The sequence below is a fragment of the Manacus candei genome, unplaced genomic scaffold, assembly GCF_025592945.1.
Source record: "Manacus candei isolate 608988 ecotype Guabito, Panama unplaced genomic scaffold, ASM2559294v1 h1tg000026l, whole genome shotgun sequence".
Taxonomy (NCBI): Eukaryota; Metazoa; Chordata; class Aves; order Passeriformes; family Pipridae; genus Manacus; species Manacus candei.
In genome coordinates this window covers 592,214-612,583 of record NW_026138074.1, presented here as the reverse complement: position 1 = coordinate 612,583, position 20,370 = coordinate 592,214, and the positions used below count along the sequence as shown (strand labels likewise).

The 20,370-nt window shown below is 37.4% G+C and overlaps 1 protein-coding gene across 1 annotated transcript in view; it reads left to right on the top strand.

The window, feature by feature from the left end:
* AVL9 (AVL9 cell migration associated) overlaps positions 1 to 19,915 on the top strand; it is a 41,447-nt gene extending 21,532 nt beyond the window's left edge. The window contains exons 6-16 of the mRNA XM_051789149.1: positions 30 to 96; positions 762 to 802; positions 1,892 to 1,930; positions 5,665 to 5,734; positions 6,352 to 6,899; positions 9,550 to 9,684; positions 10,510 to 10,729; positions 12,094 to 12,211; positions 12,966 to 13,019; positions 15,110 to 15,198; positions 16,079 to 19,915. Coding sequence (XP_051645109.1) covers positions 30 to 96; positions 762 to 802; positions 1,892 to 1,930; positions 5,665 to 5,734; positions 6,352 to 6,899; positions 9,550 to 9,684; positions 10,510 to 10,729; positions 12,094 to 12,211; positions 12,966 to 13,019; positions 15,110 to 15,198; positions 16,079 to 16,173 — 1,476 coding nt within the window. The 3' untranslated portion in view covers positions 16,174 to 19,915. The remainder of the gene's footprint in view (positions 1 to 29; positions 97 to 761; positions 803 to 1,891; positions 1,931 to 5,664; positions 5,735 to 6,351; positions 6,900 to 9,549; positions 9,685 to 10,509; positions 10,730 to 12,093; positions 12,212 to 12,965; positions 13,020 to 15,109; positions 15,199 to 16,078) is intronic.
* The last annotated feature ends 455 nt before the right edge of the window (positions 19,916 to 20,370 follow it).

Sequence of the window (20,370 nt, the reverse complement as noted above, 5' to 3'; positions counted from 1 at the left end):
TTTTTTTGCCTTTGTTGTAACTTTTACAGGAACTTTATGATCACATGAATAGTTCCTTGGGCAGTACTTTGCTAGAAGGGTCACAAGTTTATCTTGGTAAGTGACTTGTTTTGTACAAGCAGCAGAGATAATGTTACTCTAAACAACACATGCCTTTCCTGAGCTAATTTGTTTATGTGTATTAACAGATTAAGCACTGGAGGTCTGTGTGCCTGCATTTCTTTATTAATGGATTTAAATAAATGTAAAATGTAGTGTTGCTTTCATAATAGGAGGTATTTGTATGTTGAAAGCCATGTTACTTCTTGACCTAACAGTCTGACTAGTAACTGCTTGTCTACTTTTGGGAAACAGTACCTTGTTAATTTTTAGGTTAAACTGTTTGATGGAGTAGAGTGCTCAAGCTTTCATCTACCTGTTATTTGGGATATCTACCCCTGATTCTGACTCTTCCCTGTGTTTTCTGAATGCACAGTGTAGTATTTACTTCAGTGTTTCCCTACTGCTGTGTGACAGCCAACAGGAGTTATCTCAGAGCATAACCATTCACATTATTACTGTCTCTATCATCAATTTAACTCTTGCTCCTGCTCAAAAGATTGAAAGCATTTTGTATGAGTTGTGCTATTGAAATAACCAGGTTCACATAGAATCCCTAATGGGTCTCTCCCTCCTGCTGAAAATGGTGACAAGAAGTAAGTTAGTAAGTTAGTATCTCTATCTTTTAAATTGTAATAATTGCTCCCTTTTTGGTATCTCAGGTCTCTCTCCTCGGGATCTTGTTCTCCACTTCAGACACAAGGTAGGCATTCTCTGCTAGATACATAAAGGATGACACCTATTTTAGTGAGTAAAATCCTATGTGAGGGAAGGAAAAATAAATATGTCTAGACGTACCTGAGGTAGGAGTAAGAAGACTGTTTCCTAAGTACTTCTGGTTACAACCTCCTGATTTTCCTTCACCTTCTACCTGCATTACTTCAGTGAAACTAAGTTCCAGACTGAGTTTTGTCAGTCTGAGGGATTTCTGGAGATTTCTAGGTTTTTGTGATATTTTTCAGTCCTGTCCCAAAGTGCAAGTGGTTATTTGTGGTCTTGTTTCTATTTCTCATTTGATGAAGAATATTGCTAAAGTCTGTGCAGACACAACCTGGAGCATTTTTCCTCATATCTTATAATTTTTGTAGCTTCTGCCATCATAGAACCTGAGGGGACTTGCACTTCTTTTTCATGTTGACCACTGAAATTCATTGTGTATCACATAGCTAGGGTACAAATAGCATTTAGAATCTTTTATTAACTGAGATGCATCAAGGAAACAAGTTTGAGAATCTGGATTTCATGGTGTACTTACACCTGCTCAGTAGATTTTTCGGGTAGAACTCAGTTTTGTTTACCTTGTCTGCCAGTCATGCTCCAGAAGCATCTGTGTTCTTTCTTGAGTGTAGAGAGTCTGTACAACCACTTCTGATCTAGATGCCTCATCTGCAGATAACTAAAATTAGGTGAGGTGAATGCTATTCTTTGTATTTTGGTGGATTCTTTTCAGTATTTCTGTGGAGGAACTCTTTTACATTTATGCAGTTTACTGTTTTTTAAAATTCTGGAATTGCACAACATGTTCTTTCTGGTAAGCTATGTATGATTCAAATTACAAAGTTCTTGTTTGTGGAGGGCACTTTTATTGTGCATCTCATGCTATTTTTGATTGTGTGCTCAGATGGAGAAAGGGTACTGGAACACTTGTTTTCACTGGTCAGATGTATTTGATCATTGGACAGTTATGCAGTAATTAACATGAAACCTTGAATAAGAGATTATGCTTGCACAGTAGTTTTGATAAATGGCACTGGTTCACTCATCATGTTTTTTCTTTCTGTGTTTTTTTCAGGTCTTGATCCTTTTTAAACTGATTCTTCTAGAGAAAAAGGTAATGTTTTGTGGGCTGAGACAGGTAATTGAAGTACAAATGCAATAGTTAATTTTTTTTCACATATAAAATAGAAGTATCTGAAGTAATACCAACAACTTTGCATCAATATATAAGCTGGGTTATTAGGCTAAAAGTAACTTCTGGGTGTTGATGTATAAATTTGCTTTCACTTCTGTGCTGTCCACACTCTGCCTTGTTAATAGCTGTCCCAGCCAGACTAAGTAAAATGTGATGAAATATGAGCAGAGACAGTTAACATGCTGTAAAAGATAGGAAAGGATACACATCATGCAAATAAGTACCTGCATGAAAAAACTGATAGGAAAAGTGGGTACCTAAAAGAGCACGTGTAGCTTTACAGGCATTCAGTAAGTGGAACTTCTGGTTCAGGCTTTAAATAGACATACTAAACGAAACAGGTGCTAAAAGTGTCCCTCAGGAGACAATGTAGAGAGCCCTATCTGTTAGGTCAGGCTGAACTCTGATTATAAATTGGTAAAAACTGCTGGATTCTAGGCCCAGTGTTTGCCTTGGGCTATCTTACTGCTTCAGAAGCAATTCTGTCTTAGTGATCTAAGTATAATATGCAAAATGTGAAATAGAGACATTTGTTTTCTTCTGTGTACATATTAATTGCCTAGAACAAGAACTTTGACTGAAATTACTATATATCAGCTGCTGGAGACACATTTATGTAGGGATTTTGTTTTGGGTTGGTTTAAAAATTTTGTTTAAAACTTTTTTCAGTTTCCCAAATGTGACTTTTTCTTCATTGAACCTGCTGTGTTAAAACCCAGCTATGTCAGAGTGCTGGGAAGAAGCATAGAATTTCCTGTTAGCTGCAACTGGAAAGTCAGTAGGATTTAATCTATAAGATACCAAAACAGTTGTAGGGTTTTTTTAAGTCTATATCCTAGGCCTAGGTGTCTTTTGTGAGGCAGTAAATATGCTATTATATTTTAAAATATAAGTAGCAAGTTCTCTGAAGCTTTTGCACTTGTCACTTAATTCTGTAAGTTAGATATACTTTGACAGTTTTAGGTATTTATTGGTGAGAATAAATGCAGTTTCTGCATTGAAGAGCTGTATGCTGAAGATGACTATATTAAAGGCTATGCAAAAGGTATCCTTGAGAAAATATAACTATGGCATAGTAGGAGTACACATGTAGAAATGTATGTAATCAACACTCAGTATGCAAATTTTTCCCCTAAAATAACTTAATACACTCTGAAAGTCTGCAGTGATTTATTTTTTTTAATAAACTGTAAGTGAAAACAATATTTTTCAGTTAAGATTTTATGAAGTATCCCTACTGTTCTATTTAAAAATCTTATGCTAACATCTCACCAAGTCAGTTCAGCATTTGGACATACACTTCACTGCGCTACAGTTCTTTTCTGAAACTGCTCAAACCACAATACACAAATGCACAGGAAAAGAGGAGGGGAAGGGTTTCCCAAGCATGTTCATATTACTCAAACATATGAAATTGTTTTGAAAGCTTATGGAACAAACAAAGCAGGTTGCTTCATTTCTGTTTTTCCCTAAGCTCCAACAGGAAGACATCACTTACAATTTTGAAAGAAAGTTTTGGTTCTCTGGCACTGCCTGTTTTCTGGCAGATGCTAAGGTTCCAGAATAACTGTGGGAATCTGTATGTTCAAAGACCTTAAATATAATATGCAAGAAGCCACTAGTAATGCCAATTTTCCTTGAGCTGAAAAATGGCACAGACCAATTTCCTTTAATCCGTAGCAATTTGGTTGATGTTTTTTTCACAGGCTAAAAGATTTTTTTTTCACCTCTCAGCTGTTATTAGGCTGGAAGACTACTTCCAGATGGTGATCATTTGACTTTCTGCTGCCAGGACCACCCAATTTGCTGATGTAAATGCTGTGGGCCGTGTAGTGGGGTTAGGAGGGGTAAGGAAGTGTGCACCCTTACAGACAGAAAGATGGCAGAGAGACCTGCTGGAACAAATATAGAAAAGTATTTGCCTCAAGTAAGTGGTATACCCAAACAAAAACCTAGACTGGAAGAGATTTCTTGAAAACAAGGTATTTCTTTATAGGATTAATTATTTCTATAGGCTTAAAATAAAGCATGGCTAGGAATGCACAGTGTCTGAGAATCTAAACCTGTGGGAGTATCACAGGGTTTCTGTTGTAATTCATTGCTATTATATCATGCATTTTTCATACATGCATTATAAAGCAGCATCCTAAAAGAAGTTAGACTTCTTTATTTCCATTGGAGTCAGCCAAAACTCTTTCCACAGATGAGCTGCTTGTTCTTCTCACCATGCTTTTTCAGTGGTTGTTGCAATTTGAACTCACCTATCTCGTACAATTTTTCTTTTTAATATGTTTAAGATAATGTACCAAGTCTGTTTCTAGCTGAGGTACATTACAATTCATTTGGTCTGTGTTAGGACTGTGTGGGTCTTTCTCTTGGTTCGATCAATTCAGTAGCTTGTAGACTGGCAAATACTAGTGGAACATGAGTTATTATTCATAGAATCACAGAATATGCCGAGTTGGAAGGGACCCATAAGGGTCATCGAGTCCAACTCCTGACCCTGCACAGGACCGTCCCCAAGAGCCACACCATGTGCCTCAGGGTTGTCCAGTCTCTTCTTAGCTTACAGCAGAAGTCTCTTATTAAGTCACAGTCCACAAGCTTGCACTTTTAATTTTGTCATATACCTATTAAACTGGACTGCAAAGTCATCAAGTTAGATCATTCTGTATTCCTTTGCATTCTTGATTCCTCGTAATGCTCATGTATGATTTTTTTACTAGTATTGTGCTGATTGAGAATGTAAAAATGGCATTGTTAAACAAATTGACTTTTGTGGGGAATTTTTGGGTTTGGGTTGTTTTGTGGCTTTTTTTTAGTTTTGTTTTGTTTTGTTTTTTCCCATTTCTTTCCCCCTGAAGGCCTATTTTGGAGGAGTTTCAGTAGTAATACTCAGTCTGGCTTCTCTTTCTTCTTTCATTGCTAGCCTTTGACAGCCTCTTTTGAATTCCTAACTAATTTACTAATCCCAGTCTCTCTGATTTAAATAAGGAGATTCTGTTTTCCCATGTTATGCCTTAAGTGCTTTACCAAAGTTAATATTGGTCATGTCTTCTGTTTCCAAAAAGAAATCTTCTTTTGTTACATAAGAATATACCTGTAATAAATGCATGCAGCATTTATCCTGTTTTCATTTACCTACATATCCTTAATATAACTCCTCAGAAGAGATGTTTTTGCATAGGTTTTTGTCAGAGTTCTGGAATGGAGATTATTTAGCCTCTTTGATTTATAAAAGACATTTTAATGTAGTACAAATGAGCAAGAACTTATGTGGTGTGCCAAGAACAACTTTTTTATGTCAGTCATTCAGTAACTGGATCAGTTTGGAAAAAAAAAATCTTAAAAACTGACAGAAAAATCTGCATCACTGTCAAATATGTTACATGTGTGTCTATATGTATAACATATATTACAAATATAGAATTTAAGGATACTATAGACATATTTAAACATTTACTTTGAACTATTTAAGTGGTTCTGTTAGTAAGCAGGCTTTCTAATACAACATAAAAAGTGCCTTAAATAGTTTGCATGTGTTCTGTCTTTGTCATGCATAATAATTTTATTTTTCTCCTTCTCTCGGTCCTAATTCCCATTTCCTCTCTTGCATTCTCTCTTCTTCCCATTCCCCTCCCTTCTGCCACCAGGTGCTGTTTTATATTTCCCCTGTAAATAGGTTGGTGGGAGCTCTGATGACTGTCCTGTCACTCTTTCCTGGTAAGAAGAGAAGCTTGGACTTCTTTTTATATGCTTTCTGGTGATAACTGAGACTGGCTGTACTGCGTCATTTGGAAATCAACTTATGTGATAATAAAGTTAGGTTGATATGTTACCTGAAAGATGAGTGACTTGTATGCATGTCCGTGTACTAGGTACACACCTAATACTTACTACTTGCACTTAATGAGTTACTCCTTGAGTTTAGTTGAAGCCACTGGATTTTCTGTATTGCCTATGACATAGATGAGACCCTGATTAAGTCACACATTCCTGTTGAGTTCCTTAAAAACCAAAAATACAAACTTCTCTCTTCCCTCTACATGCACTCTTTAAAAAAACCAAACAAACATAACCCCTAACTCTGCTAATTCTTAGCTTCTAACCAGTCTTCTCAAAGCAAAATATTGGGACAGATTCTTTAGGACAGAAAGTGTGAGGTTTGGGGTTTGTTTTTTTTTAACACACCCCTCCCTCCCCAAAGCAGTGTTTGAAAATACATGAATTTCCACTGTGTACACAAGAACACTTTGTTCTTTTTTTTCTTTTTTCCCCCCACAAAAGTAACTTAAATTTCTACTGAGATGCTGATATTCATGTGTGCTGTCACTTTCCAGGTATGATTGAACATGGTCTTAGTGACTGTTCACATTATAGACCAAGAAAGAGTATATCAGAGGATGTTGGCTTGCAGGAAAATACACCACGGATGGATGAATATGTTTCTGTGTCTGCTGCTGATACTTCAGATACAAACTTGGAAATGGGAAAGGGAGGCAGGCAGATGACAGGAAACAATTCAGTGGAAGGTCAAAAAGCAAATGTGCCTTTCTCCCAGTCAGAGAAGACTTGCAATGGAGCCCAGTCCTCCAATGGTACTGTGCAGCGCTTGAAAGTTCCTTCCCGTGCTTCTCCAGCATCCTCTGAAAGCGACTGGGAGACCTTAGATCCCAGCATTTTGGAGGAGTCCAGTTTGAAAGAAGGTGAACGTGAAAATCCGCCATCAGAACAGGCCAAAAGTCTTCTGAGCAAAGGCATGAGCTCAGAAGGCCTTCCCATCACTGTGCAGCCCCAGGCAAACACAGGACAGACGGTGCTTGTTCAGGGACTGGTGTCTGGGCTGGAAGAGGACCAGTACGGGATGCCACTGGCTATTTTTACGAAGGTAAGCGTGTTCTTTTTGGTACCTGGTAACTCAAAAAGACATCTGTTTTTCAGAAGTGGGTAATAATTTTGGTTACTGAACTCCAGGTGGACAGTAGGGTACTACAAAACATGTGAATACGGTGTCTGGCAAGTGACTGTGTTCCTAGGCAGGTGGAAGAGCATGAGTGCATGTCCAGGAGGGTTGTGCACATGCACATTCCACTTTTCTTTCATGTGAATACTTAAATACTCTTGCAATTCTATGTAGTGGTGACCTGCAACCCCACTGTGGTTAATAAATTGTGCGTATCAGTAACTACTGTTTTCTTTTATACTGAAGAATTGTTGATCTAACCTATATGAGGGCAAGACCAGAGTACTTGAGAAGGGTTTGGATACCTTAATCTAAACTAAGACTCTGAAAGCTATAGCTTTGCTTACACCAAAGCCTATGTTTTCCTCTTTTAATTTATATCTATATAGGTATTTTTGATTGTGTATGTGTGTATAAATGCACAAAATGTGTATATAAATACAAAAAAAAAAGACAGAATTTCGCCCTTCCCTTCTGTACATGACAACCCTGTTTGTCTGGGTCACTAGGGCTGATTTCCCATAAAAACCAGGGAAAATGCATCCCTTTTAAATATAGTTTTGTCAGTAAAAGAAGTGATATAATAGTTTTTGTTATTTTGTTTTTAATGTGATGCACATTTGCCCATAGTAGAAGATAGACGATTCAGATTTGTTTCCTCAAGCTGGTGTGGTTCAAAGTGGTTTTTCTTCCTTTGGAGGGGTGGATTTGCATTTCCTTGCAGAACTTTGTATTTGATGATTGTGTTTGAGCTTCTCACAGTAGCTTTTATTGGAAATGGTGCATTATGTGGGCCCAAGTGAGCAGCTCAAATGTCATCGCCCTGTGTTGCCTCATGTCACCATTAGAAATGCTGCTTCAACAAACATCTGCAGTCTGGTGGTTGTCCTTATGATCTGTCTAATGAGAACAATAGCCTGTAAATTGTGTTTAGTCTAGTTCTACTGAAAATACTAGATGGAAAGCAAGAATAAAGTAGTTGATAAGGGGGCCTACAAGTGCAAACTTCTGTTTGCTGCTAAGCTTATAAAATGGAGAATAATTTTAAGGAAGATGGCAGTTTCTACATGTTTACCTTTCATTTCACAAAGGCACTTTTCACTTGAGTTCATCCAATGTAATTAAAGCAGAAAAGGCTTTACATGTCTGAGTTAGCAGCAAAATCTGATTCAAAATTACAGTTTGAACCACTTACTGGAAAGTTAACATCTCTTTTAGAGCTCTCATCTCAGGGTTGTTTTATGCCATGCCATAGAAAGACTAATAAATCTGACAAATTTGAATGGGAGGAGATTTTACCAGGTGGCAAAATACATTATCCAAGTACACCTGAGCATAAGGAAAACTAAGCTTGTGATGCTTGTTTCTTCAGTACCAGTTCTGTAAGATTTAATAGTCATTTCATTTGCACTCTTTTAAAAGAGAATGGAACATGTTCACAGAAATAAAAGTTGTTATACTTACAAATGTGCATTTGGAATCTGACACTTGATACTTTAAATAGGGAAAGATTTCCCAGACATTGCTGCTTGAGCATACAGTAATTAAACCTTCCTTTGCCAGCTTCTTAAGATGTATTTTTTGTAAATTTTCCATTTTAGGTTGGTGATTCCTCTCAAAGCACTTTTGTTCCTTTGACGCAGGCTATTTGTTTTCAGCTGATAAGTGCTTGTCATTTGGAAGGCCATCCCTGTGTCTAATATAACAAAAGGGAATAGTTTTGCTACTTTCTTCCATATGTTTCCAATTACCACGTACTGTGTGATAAAGTGTGTGTGCTCTTTGTTTCTGTCCAGTGTGCCATTAGCCCTAGTGAATAAATTGCTTTGTGCTTTTGCAGTTGAACAGCTGGAATTAGACTTCAGGAGTATGTTGATCCAATATTTAAAAAGAAAATTACCTGCATCTGCTTCTTGATGATGACTGATCTCTTCTCTCAATGACTATAATTCAAAGTCTTTTCTCAAAACGTTTGATTTTTTATTTTTAATTGACATGTAGGATACTAAATTAACTTACAACCATGAAGTGCCTAAAAAGCATAGTGTATTGCTTTCTGTCCTGCTCCTTCTTAAAGCAGGCATGCATGTGCTTATCAAAACTTAATTGCTGTCTCTGGTGTCTGGAAATCTCCACCCACAAAATGTGGATAGCAGTCTGTAGCTTTCCTGCATTACGTTCCTCACAACCACCAGAACTTGAGAGATGAATCCTTACTTCCACTGACTTCTTGTCTCTGAAGTGACCTGAGACCTTACTCTTGTTGCTTATTATTGTTCTTATACTGCTTATTCTGTTGCCTTATAAACACATTTGATTCCCATCCTTTGCATTGTATTTCAGTTTCAGTCCTGAGACTGAAAGGCAAAACAGTCGCTTGAAAAATCTAATTCATGTGTTATCTGGTGGCTTTGCTTTGTAAACACAGTGTAGCAAAACAATAGATAATTGTGGCTGAAACTGTAATAACTAAGGTTCGTTCTGGGTGAAATGTGCTGGCTCTTATTAGGAAAAACTCGGAATATAGCCTGTTATTTTTTTAATGTTAATTCTCTAAATGTGTGTGTCACTCTAGGGGTACCTCTGTTTGCCATACATGGCGCTGCAGCAGCATCATCTCCTGTCAGATGTCACAGTCCGCGGCTTTGTTGCGGGAGCGACCAACATCCTGTTCCGTCAGCAGAAACATCTGAGTGACGCAATTGTGGAAGTATGGATCTTGGCATTTGCACTCCTGGAACCTGAGGGGCAGGGCTGAGGCAGGGGTTGCATTTTAACACACCTTTAAAGCTTCACGTGCATGCCCAAATTTTTAATTCCTTCCATATGAAATAAATTCTTAAATGCAGAAGGTTATTAAGTATCTATGATTCGAAGGTGTAGGGTTACATAAGCTGCGTTTTTAGATATATTCCAAAATTTGAATTTGCAGGGCACTTGTTAAATTTTCTTTTGTTGCTGGTGTAGTTTTATTTTTCGTGTCATGGGTTTTTTTCGTGGCTTTGTATTAAGGTCTTCCAAAATACGTGCCTGCAGCTCAGAAGCAGATGCAGATATTGATATTGACTTCCTTCTGATTTAATCAAGAGGGTAAAAAAATAGTACAAAATGAAATAGTAAAAATAAAAATAAATAAAAATAACAAATAAAAATAAAAAGTATCTGTGGCACTTCTAGCAAATAGACACAACCGTGTAATCAGCATTTAGTAGCCTAAGGTAGCTCCATATAGATAATCAACTTAATAAATTGAGGTGATAATCAAAGGGCCTCTAGGGAAATAGATGTGAATACCAAACTTCCTCTGCCAAATCCTGTCAAATAGTGGCTTTTACTCTGCGCCAAGGAAATGATCAGATTCTGGATATATCAGAGCAGTATCTGACTTTCTGAGAACAGTAAATTCATTGTTCCCTTGGCATTTGTTTCTTCTTGATGTTTTGGGGGAATGAGGGTTTAGATTTAGATAGCAATATAAGTATGTGTAAGCAGTTTTATTTAGATAAATGTTTACCCTTGGAATTGTTTCAAACAGATAGAAGATGCTCATGTACAAATCCATGATCCAGAACTCCGTAAGATCCTGAACCCAACAACTGCTGACCTGAGATTTTCAGATTACTTAGTGAAGCATGTAACTGAGAACAGAGATGATGTTTTCCTTGATGGCACTGGATGGGAAGGAGGAGATGAGTGGATCAGGGCTCAGTTCAGTGCTTATCTTCATGCACTGCTTGCTGCTGTGCTACAACCAGGTAGAACAGATACCTTGTTTACAGATGGAGGTTGGGGTGGATGTACTAAGTGTTTGCTCTGTTGCTGTAAATGTGTGGCCTGTCATTGGATCTTCCTCTGCCTAAAGTTTCATTTTTGGCTGCTTTTTCAGTTGCCCTTGGCTATCCTTGTTATTCCTTGACAAGCTTATTACTAATTCTTACTTCACAGCCTTACAGACACTTTCTTCTTAGACTGTCTCCTCCTTGATTTAATTAAGTTTTCCTCCTAAGTAGAAGTACCTGAAACCCCATATATGATGAGACTGTTAGGAACTTGAGTGTCTTGTAGACTGTATTGCAACCTGAAGTTAATTTTGGGAAACTAATTGGATTCAAGGAGACATGAAGTTAAGTGGCTGTCTTCAGAAGTTTTACTAGACTGTTCCAGCCTTTTTCCCTTCTTGCCATGGTCCTAAGTAGAGATTCATATAAGTGAAAGGTTTCATCTGCAGGCTTTATAAGCTTGTGTTTACTGGGGCTCAACATTTTTTTTTTTAACTCAGAGGGAATTTTCTATGTTCCAGCCTTTTGTGCAAATATAAGTAAAAGAATCAGTGTTTTACTTGTGGAAAATATTTAGTTTGCCCAGAACTCACCATGTTAACTTCACTCTTATCAGATTTTTCTCTATTCACACCAATTAACAAGTTCAGATTTTTGTTCTGTGGTATTTTTGAGAAGACATGCGATTGAGAACTTGATTTTAAAATCTGGAAGCTGCCAAGTTCTTGGTCTGACAACATTAATACTTTAAGGTGATTACCTGGTTGATATGAAATATCCGGGTTTTCTGGGAACTCATACTATTTCACTGTCTGGCTCTAAAATTATTTCCTATACTCTTCAGTGTTTTAAAAGGTGATTGTTATGATAGGTTTATTCCACAGTAATTCCTACTGTAGTTTTGGAGTGGATTTGCGGGTTACTAAATTTGAATGAGTTACAACATAGTACAACAAAGCTCAGTGTATCTGACCAAGACCAATACAAATGGAGTTTTTGTTCTTGGTTACTGTGTGGCCATTCTGACAGACATATGTTTGGATGACTTTTTTTTGCCAGTAGAGCTCTTTACATAGAGCTTTATAAATGAACTAAAAATAAGAAAACTATTTTTTAAGCTTTTTTTTTTCCCTCTTGTCCCGGAATTGTATATTTTGAATACTTTAAAATAAAAATAAAACACTTTTGAAGTGCCCAGTTCTTAGAACTGGAGTTTTAATTGTCTTTGACTTGATAAGAGCTTGGAAAAATAAAATTATTCTTCACAAGACAATAATTTGTCTTGTAATTACATCTCTAATGAATTTCTGCAAATTTTCATCTTTATTTTAATTTATCAGACAATGAAAAAACTTTGTCAGACTTCGGAACAACATTCGTAGCAGCCTGGAAAAATACCCACAACTACAGAGTATGGAATAGCAACAAGCATCCGGCTCTTGCAGAGGTAAATTCCAGGTAAGGAAACTTTTTAGCGTTTACTCTAATTCTTTTTATGAAGAAAATTATATCCAGAGCCAGGAGAAGTGAAACTTGTTCAAGTTGATTGTTGGCTGTCCCCAGCTACAGAAGTTTGTCATTCCTCAGGAATTGTCCTCAGATGGTTCTCCTTTTTATTAATTGCTTCCAGGTGTACAGGGAGTAGCTGTGTCCAGGGTTGTCTCTGATGGGTATGGAGGGGAGCTGGCTGTTTTCTGTTGCATCTTCCCTACTTTAGATTGGTTTATGTGTATTTTCACTGAAAGATTAGGCATGCCAGGCTTGGTAGCACTGTTGGCTGTGCATGGGCTTTGTTTAGTGTGAGTTACTACTGTACTACAGGGAATTTTGTTTGCTTTTAGTTTGTCAGCTGCTGTAGTCCGAAAAAGGTTTTTCTTTAGACCTACAAAGCTCTTTTGATCTACTTAAGGGATGCTTTTTATTTGCTCTGTGTTGCTGAAGGGAGGTGCTTTTGACTTAGTGTTGAAAAGATTTGTTAATATCTTGTCTGTAAATAGAAGGCACCTTATAGGTAGTTCATAAGAAATCTGTGTTTGAGTTGTCACTGGAACCCAGCCTTCTGTGAAGTGATAGAGTAGTAAATCTGCAAAATATTTTTAAAACTTGTTTTGGTAAGGCACAGGTAGGAGGACAGCTAATAACGATGTGATACAGATTCATCATGGAAAAAATAAATATTTAATGTTTTCTCGGGTTTTTCCTCTTCTTCTAGCCACCCATTCCAGGGACAGTACTCTGTATCAGATGTTAAGTTAAGATTGTCACAGTAAGTATAAAGTACTTTGATTTGTATTTTTTAAAAGTGTGGTCAAATATTACTAAACTGCATAACTGTTGCTATGATGAACTAACCAAGATAATGATTCAAATTGACCATGTTCTTGAAACTGTACACAACATTCTCTTGCAAAACATCACCACATCTAAAGATGAAACACTTGCCTGAAATAAATAATAAAAAAAAGCTAATGCAATATTTTGTGTTGGACTTTACATATTAGAGCCTTGATTTTTTTGTGTTGCAATTATAAGGCTTTTGTATATTTATTTTTAATTTGTAAGCTAAAACTTAAGCTCTTAAAACTTCCATCAGTGTACATTGACATTATTAGGAGACACCAGCTTTTTTTTTTTTTAATTAACTGGTTTTTAATACAGCATTGTTCTAAAACTCTCAAAGTTCACTGTATGCATACTGAGACGTCGTTCAACTTCTACAGTTTACAAGTTTAAAATGAGTTTTGCATAATTCCTTATTGCACCAGACTTAGCTGAACTTTACATTGGTCTCAGCTCCTGTAGTATTCAAGTCTAAAACTTAGTGGTGCTTGTTATTGCCATGGCTGTTCATCTCTAACTGAAGCCAGAATTCAGTCCTGGGTTTATGCACCAAGCAAAACAGATTGTTTTCTCACTTAGCTGTGTTGACCATAAAACATTTAGAGACTGGTTCCTTAAGATGCCTGTAAATCAGCAGTACATACACTATGCCTGCCTCAGCTGTGGAAACATTAATTTCAATGCACTGTGGGTAGACCTAAACCACATGCTAACAGAGAACAGCTCGAGGAATAAAAAGGTTCAGACTTCAGCTCGCTGAATCTTTCTGGTGCTTTTGCTGACCAGTGACAGATTAAATTTCCATGATGGTGATTGAGAATGCAAATGAGTCAGGATTAATCTCAAGGTAATTGCCTTCAAGAAGGTGCATGCTGATAGCAGCTCTTTTTATTAAAGGATAATCCTTGTAGAAAGACTTAATTTGAAAGATGTGTAGGTGTCTATAATGTTGCCCTATTTTTGTGTTTGAAAGGCAGGTTACTAACTCTTCTGGGTAGGGTGAGACCAGTAGTTCCTAGTGTGCTTCTAATAATATGTATTTTTACAACAGTGCTTTTGTTCTCCAGGTGGGACTTTGCTATCAGATACTCATCAAAATTACTTGCTTTTGCAAACTGAGCCTAAACTTGGTTTCGGTGTGTGCTATTCTTTCTGCTTTTTCCATCCACACTGAAGATTCTGAAAGTGGGAAAAGAATGTGGCATGATGTGTTTTTAAGTTTCATATTAATGGGTTTGCAATGCCTGAAATGTGGGCTTGAAAGTCACAATTTAAAACGATCAGATTATTTTCAAATGATCATACTTGTGCAGTAGAACTGATTGCTTTTGTGCTTTTCTTTCCAAATGATGATGGTCTGTCATTTTTTTTTGCATTTCTTTAACAAAAGCATGAGTGTAAACTGTCCTTGATCAAAAATTTCATCTTAGAGAAAGATACAAAGTAGACTCTCTTTAGAAAGAAAAGGCTGATCAGTAACACTGTTTTGTTTAAAGGTTATATACTGGGGCTAAAACTTCTCATAACTGCAAATCTGACTTTGTAATTTAGAACATAATGCATCTTGGTAAACATTTAGGAAAGGGTGATTAGACATTGGAATGGATGCCCAGGGAGGTGGTGGAGTCCCAGTCCCTGGAGGTGTTTAAGGAGGGACTGGATGTGGCACTTAGTGTCATGGTCTAGGTGACACAGTGGTGTTTGGTCATAGGTTGGACTCGATAATCTCAGAGGTCTTTTCCAGCCTAATTGCATCTGTGATTCTGTGAAAGGTTCAAAGTGTGCCTTTTAAGAGTGAACCATTGGATGTTTTGACAGCATCTTTTCTTCCTCTGAGAAGCTTTCCTAACTGATCTATGTGGATAAGATGCACGCAGGAACTATGGGCTTGATCATATATATGTATGCTATGTAAATCTGTGTGTAATGATACATACTTTAATTATGTGTTTTATTTACACCTGGGAGTAATAAGAAGTCAGTGAACTAACAGTCTTCAGTATCTCTCTTGATTAGCTCTGTGCAAAACAGTGAACGTGGAAAGAAGATTGGAAATGTGATGGTTTCCACCAGCCGAAATGTTGTACAAACAGGAAGAGCTGTAGGTAAGAAATGTATTTAAAATCAGCTTGCATCTAAGCCATATCTCTTTTGAAGAAGCATCCTGTTTCTCAGTTATATTTTGGTTTAATCCAAATGTACTTTATGACATACACACAAACCGGAGCAACATTTTGAAGGGTAGAGCTGCTGATTGAGGCCCCATATATTGTGTAGTAGTGGAAAGAGAAGCAGCTAGACAAGAAATTAGTGTACATTCCTTTTTTTGTTGTGGCCTGGAGAAGAATATGGGAAGAGATGTTCAGGGAAGAGGTTTCATGTAATCTGGAAATCCTTAGACCACACCACCTTTGCATTAAATTATTCTCAATTTTTATTCTCAATTTTTATATTACTTCGACTGGAACTATCTAGGGCTGGGTGAAATCAGAAATAGTCCATGTGTCAGTTTCTGCAGATTTTGCAGCTGTCTGTAAGTTTCTGGGAAAGCATTTGTTGCATTTCAACAGGGGCTTTGACATCAGGGATTTGACATCACATTGTCATCTTGCAGTGCGAGATAATGAGAGTCCACCCGTTAAAGGGTTTGATAGTTGTTTGGCAATGGCTTTGCCAAAAATTGTTTAACTTCCTCTTTTTTTCCCATTGGAGTCTGTCTTCTCTTTTTGCTGTTGTACACTCTGGCAAGGAATGCCTTTTGGCCCAAAGTCTAGCAAGCCTTCCTGGGCAAAGGACATCATAGGCCATTTCTGCTGAGCTACTGCGCTCAAGTTCTTTGAATGTTTTCTGACACAGATTCTGGAATTGGATTTTAAATCCCAAATTGGACAACCGATTGTGCAATTTTAAATTTTGTTTTAATATTTCTTTGTAATACCTCAGTAATGATAACACTTCACTGTGGATCTTTGGTTTGTGTTGCAGGTCAGTCTGTTGGAGGAGCCTTCACAAGCGCGAAATCAGCCATGTCATCCTGGTTTTCCACTTTCACGCAGTCACCCCAAAGCCTCGGGGACTAAGCGCTGGTTTTTCATAATGCTGCTGACTATTTCAGGTGCAATGCTATCTCTGAGCTGTAAAAAGACTGCTCCGAAATGTAGGATTGGAGATCAACTACCCAGGACCAAAATATGTTGTTTGCAAGCAGGTGTGGGATGTTATTATTCAGTTTCACTGGAAGTGTAGAAGAATGGTGAGTGTCTCCGTACAATGGGGTGGCATTTGCAGTATATTGGTTATATTTAAGATGACTACTTCTCTTTAAAACTGAGCCTTTATAAAGACATTAGCAAACAGGGCTTGTTGCAAGCCAAATGTGTTTGACTTTAGATTTGTACATTTTCTTGGATGTTGAAAATATTTATGTAAACTAGTTATATTTTTCAATCCAGATAGCCAATTGTTTGTGAATTCTTGTTAGAAATAAGCAGAATATAAATACTGATTCCTCTTTCAGGTTGGATTTGAGAGAATCTCTGCAACCCTTTAAGGGTTCCAAGCCAGGTGGAACTTTCTCGCTTTCACCTGCAAACTAAACTCAACAAGGTGCAGAGTAAGACTGTGGCTGACAAGGGTTTTTTTTCCTTTATCCTCTGTATCCATGTAGCGTTGTTTGAATTAATCTGGCTCTGGCTCTCTTTGTGTCTCCAAATTTACGTGACAGTTGCGAAATCATTATTTTTTTTTCACGTTATACAGTAGGCCTTCATAACTTTGCATATGTTTTTGTTGTGTTGTTTTTACCCTGGGACACGAATGGGATTCCAGTTGGAGAGATCTCTTCAGGGAAAGTATTACAAAACATTTCTCCCAAATTGGGAATGGATCTTAGAAAGTTTTGTGAGGTCTCGCTCTATTAGGATGTAATTACAGCATCAGTGTAGTTTGATACATACGAATACAAAGTACTAAACCCACCCAGAACTAGAACAGTAGCAAACTCTGCGTGGCTTTTTTTTTTCCCCATACTAAAGTGATGAAGATTCTTCCAAATGAAAATCAGCTATATCGATTTTCTGTGTCGACTCAGGGAACGATCCATTTGGATAACTACTTTTTTCATAAGGAGAGTAACACTAGAATTGAGAGAGTAACTAAACTGTCTCGGTTCGTACCCTTGTGTGAAGAAATTTGTTTGAAAAGATGTGGCACAATTCTGTATTTCCTATGTGACATGCATGCGGTGTCTTCTGTATGCAAGCGTATTGCACTTCCTACATGTCTTGATTCCAAGGGAGATTATTTCCTGTTTTCTTGCAATGTGTGTGCCTCTGTATGCCTTCTGACATCCCCACATGGTAGCTGTTAACATTTTCTACATTGCATTATCAAGTGTTCCAACTTTTCTTTACCAAAAGGCTCTTAGTTTATTGCCTCACTGGTATCTTGTCAGCATCTTGCCATGTTCTTTTCTGGGGCCAAGATTTCTAGTCATGGTTATTTCTCCTGTTCCTCAAATGAAATGCAGCAGCTGTACGAGAGATAAACAAGAAGGCTTGAATGTAATGTGTTTTAAGAAATTATGTTCTAATTTCTTATGTGCATTTGTAAAGGTAATAGAAAAGCTACATTTGCATCACGCTGTCACCATCCAGCAACATGGTTTTCAGTTTTATTGCTTCGAACAGTGATTTGAAAATGCAGGATCTAGTTTAAAGCCTGCATTAATTTTTTTTCCAGGACAAATTAGATAGAATGACTGTGGCAAACCTGAAAGTATACAGCTAGTTTGAGTAGTTTGATTTGAGAAGGGCAAAAAAGGCCCCTAAAGCTCTATTAATTTACTGCTTCTGACCCAAGAAGTAAGATGTATCTATTGCTCCTAGTCTCTGTGTGTATTTGTATATCTTCTAACACTTCTGATGCTCTTTTCTGTTTTATTCCACAACTCTGTAATAGACATTTGTATCTTTTCAAAGACTAGGTATTACTTTATATGCAGTGAACTAAGACTAAAGCTGTCTTTATTCGTGGTGAGTCTAGAGCTTTCTGATTCAGCATGCAGATAAGAAAATAACCAAAAATAATCCCTTGCTTTTGTGAAATAACAAACGTATTGTCTGCTGTCTGGGATTTAAATGGTCGGGGTTCGTGCTGTCCTGAAGACTGCGGAAAGGTTCATGAAGTACTTAAGCACCTATAAAACTTAACTTCAGCAACTTAAGGCACACTAGGTAGATTTAGGCTTAGGGCCTCAGGGTGGTGAGTTCTAGAAGCCAGGCAAGTGGTTGGTATTTACAAGGTGTAGAAACAGGACCTTTAAGGATCCCTTTTCAATATCCTTGTTTTTTTCACCTCCTCACGTGCGTTTTCTCTGTAGAATTCTCCTGTGCTCCAAATTTATATGGAAGATGTATTAGCTCTCAGCATTCCCCTTACTCTGACAGACTCCCTTGCTGGCCTGGGAATACTAGAAAGCTGACTTCTGTTCATTTGTTTGTTTTGTGGTGGATTAGTCTGAGGAAAGGCAGAACGAGGTGGCATCTGGAGTGCTAAGCTGACGCATAGCTGCTTGCTGCTTTGTACAGCAACTGTGTCACGATACTTCACAGTATTTCTCTTATGGGCAAAGACAGATCTTCCTCTGCAGTCTTATTCCCACTGTCCCAGCTGTCTCTGTTGTGGAGCCAAACATACGGCCTGATTAAGAGTATTTTCCTTTCTTTAGAAATGACAGAATAAAAAACTTGTATTAATTTTCAATCTTTTTAAGAACCGGCATCCTGCTAGCAAACTGATCTTGGATTTAAACTCATACAGTGATTAAGATTCATGGAGTGGGTGGAGATGAAGTGATCTTCGTAATTAGTGGTCTTCATTAACATCTATGTTTGCTCTGATATTTGCTTAAGCTTACTTTTCTGTAGGAAGGCATGCAGCCACTGAGGTTCATCTAGTTCTCATGTAGTTCTCTTCTTAATTTAATGTTTGTAACATCTTTAGTTAAATCCAGTGCAAATTCAAGCTATTTTCCTTTCCTCTCTTTTAAAATTTCCAGTGCAGGCATTATTAATTATTCAGAAAGATTTAGGCAGTTGACTTCCATTGCAAAGACCCTGACATGCATTTCTGCGCTGTAAGAAACAGTGAGTCCTAAGTGAATTGGTGATAGTGCCTTTAAATCAGTCAACTGTGAAGGTATTGTTACAGCTCTGTTGTGATTTGATGTTGCAAAGGTATTTCTGGCTGTCAACATGCAGCACACACTGACTTACAGGTAATGCAATAGCACACCTCTCAACTTTCTGTCATCAAAGGCATCAGCTTCAGCTTTTTGTATGTGCCAGCATTTGAGGAACTGCCTATTGAGCATAGGTATGAGATGTAAGTCCCCAAAGCCCCCTAAGATCCGAGTATTGCTGACCTAATATTTCATTTGAGTAAAGAGTTTGGCATCTTTTATCAATCATTTTCATGTCATAACCTTGATTCCTGTGCACATCTGACACCAGTTTCCTCAAATGTCACAATGTAATTAGACTTTTTAGGTCAGTGTTCTAGTACACTGCACTTGTTTGACCTTGTACATCTGTTTTAAGCACCTTTGTAATTAAATATAATATTTTGCCTAAACAAGCTTCTGATTTCCATACAAATTATTACTAAGCAGAGAAACTTATGTGGCAGTATTTAATTGTAAAAGTGAAGGCGTGAATGCTGGTTTTAAACATAGAAACTATTGCTTGATGATTGAACATACAAGTAATGTATTTGATTTTTCTTGTGCTGCTTGAAAAATAAAATACATCCAACCTGTTTAAAGTTTGGTCTGCTCAAAAAGCTGTATTATTTTAATAATTTAACCTCACCAGAAGACACTTACAGGCATCTGGTTTTGATATTGGTAGCTGCTTGTAATTCACTGGCAGTCTTTTTTAAATTCGTCTTCCATTTAAACTGATGGTGGATGCTGCTTTTTGCAAATTTAGGACAAGAGGATCCTCTAGTGTGACTTCTTATTCCCTATGGGGTGCTGCTCATTGTGAATTGATTAAAGTGTTCAGGACGTCACAGACCTCTCTTACATCAGTAAGAACTTCAGGTACAACTAAAACTTTGGTGTAGATTTAGCTTCAAAGTAGCATGTAGTTCCTGTGGATTGTGACATGTGGTCAAAACCAGGATGCCATGAAAATGAATTGCTGCACATCCAGTTCTCAGCCACAGTGAGCTGTTTTAAGACTTTGAAACTTCTGCCATAATGTTGTTGTTGTACC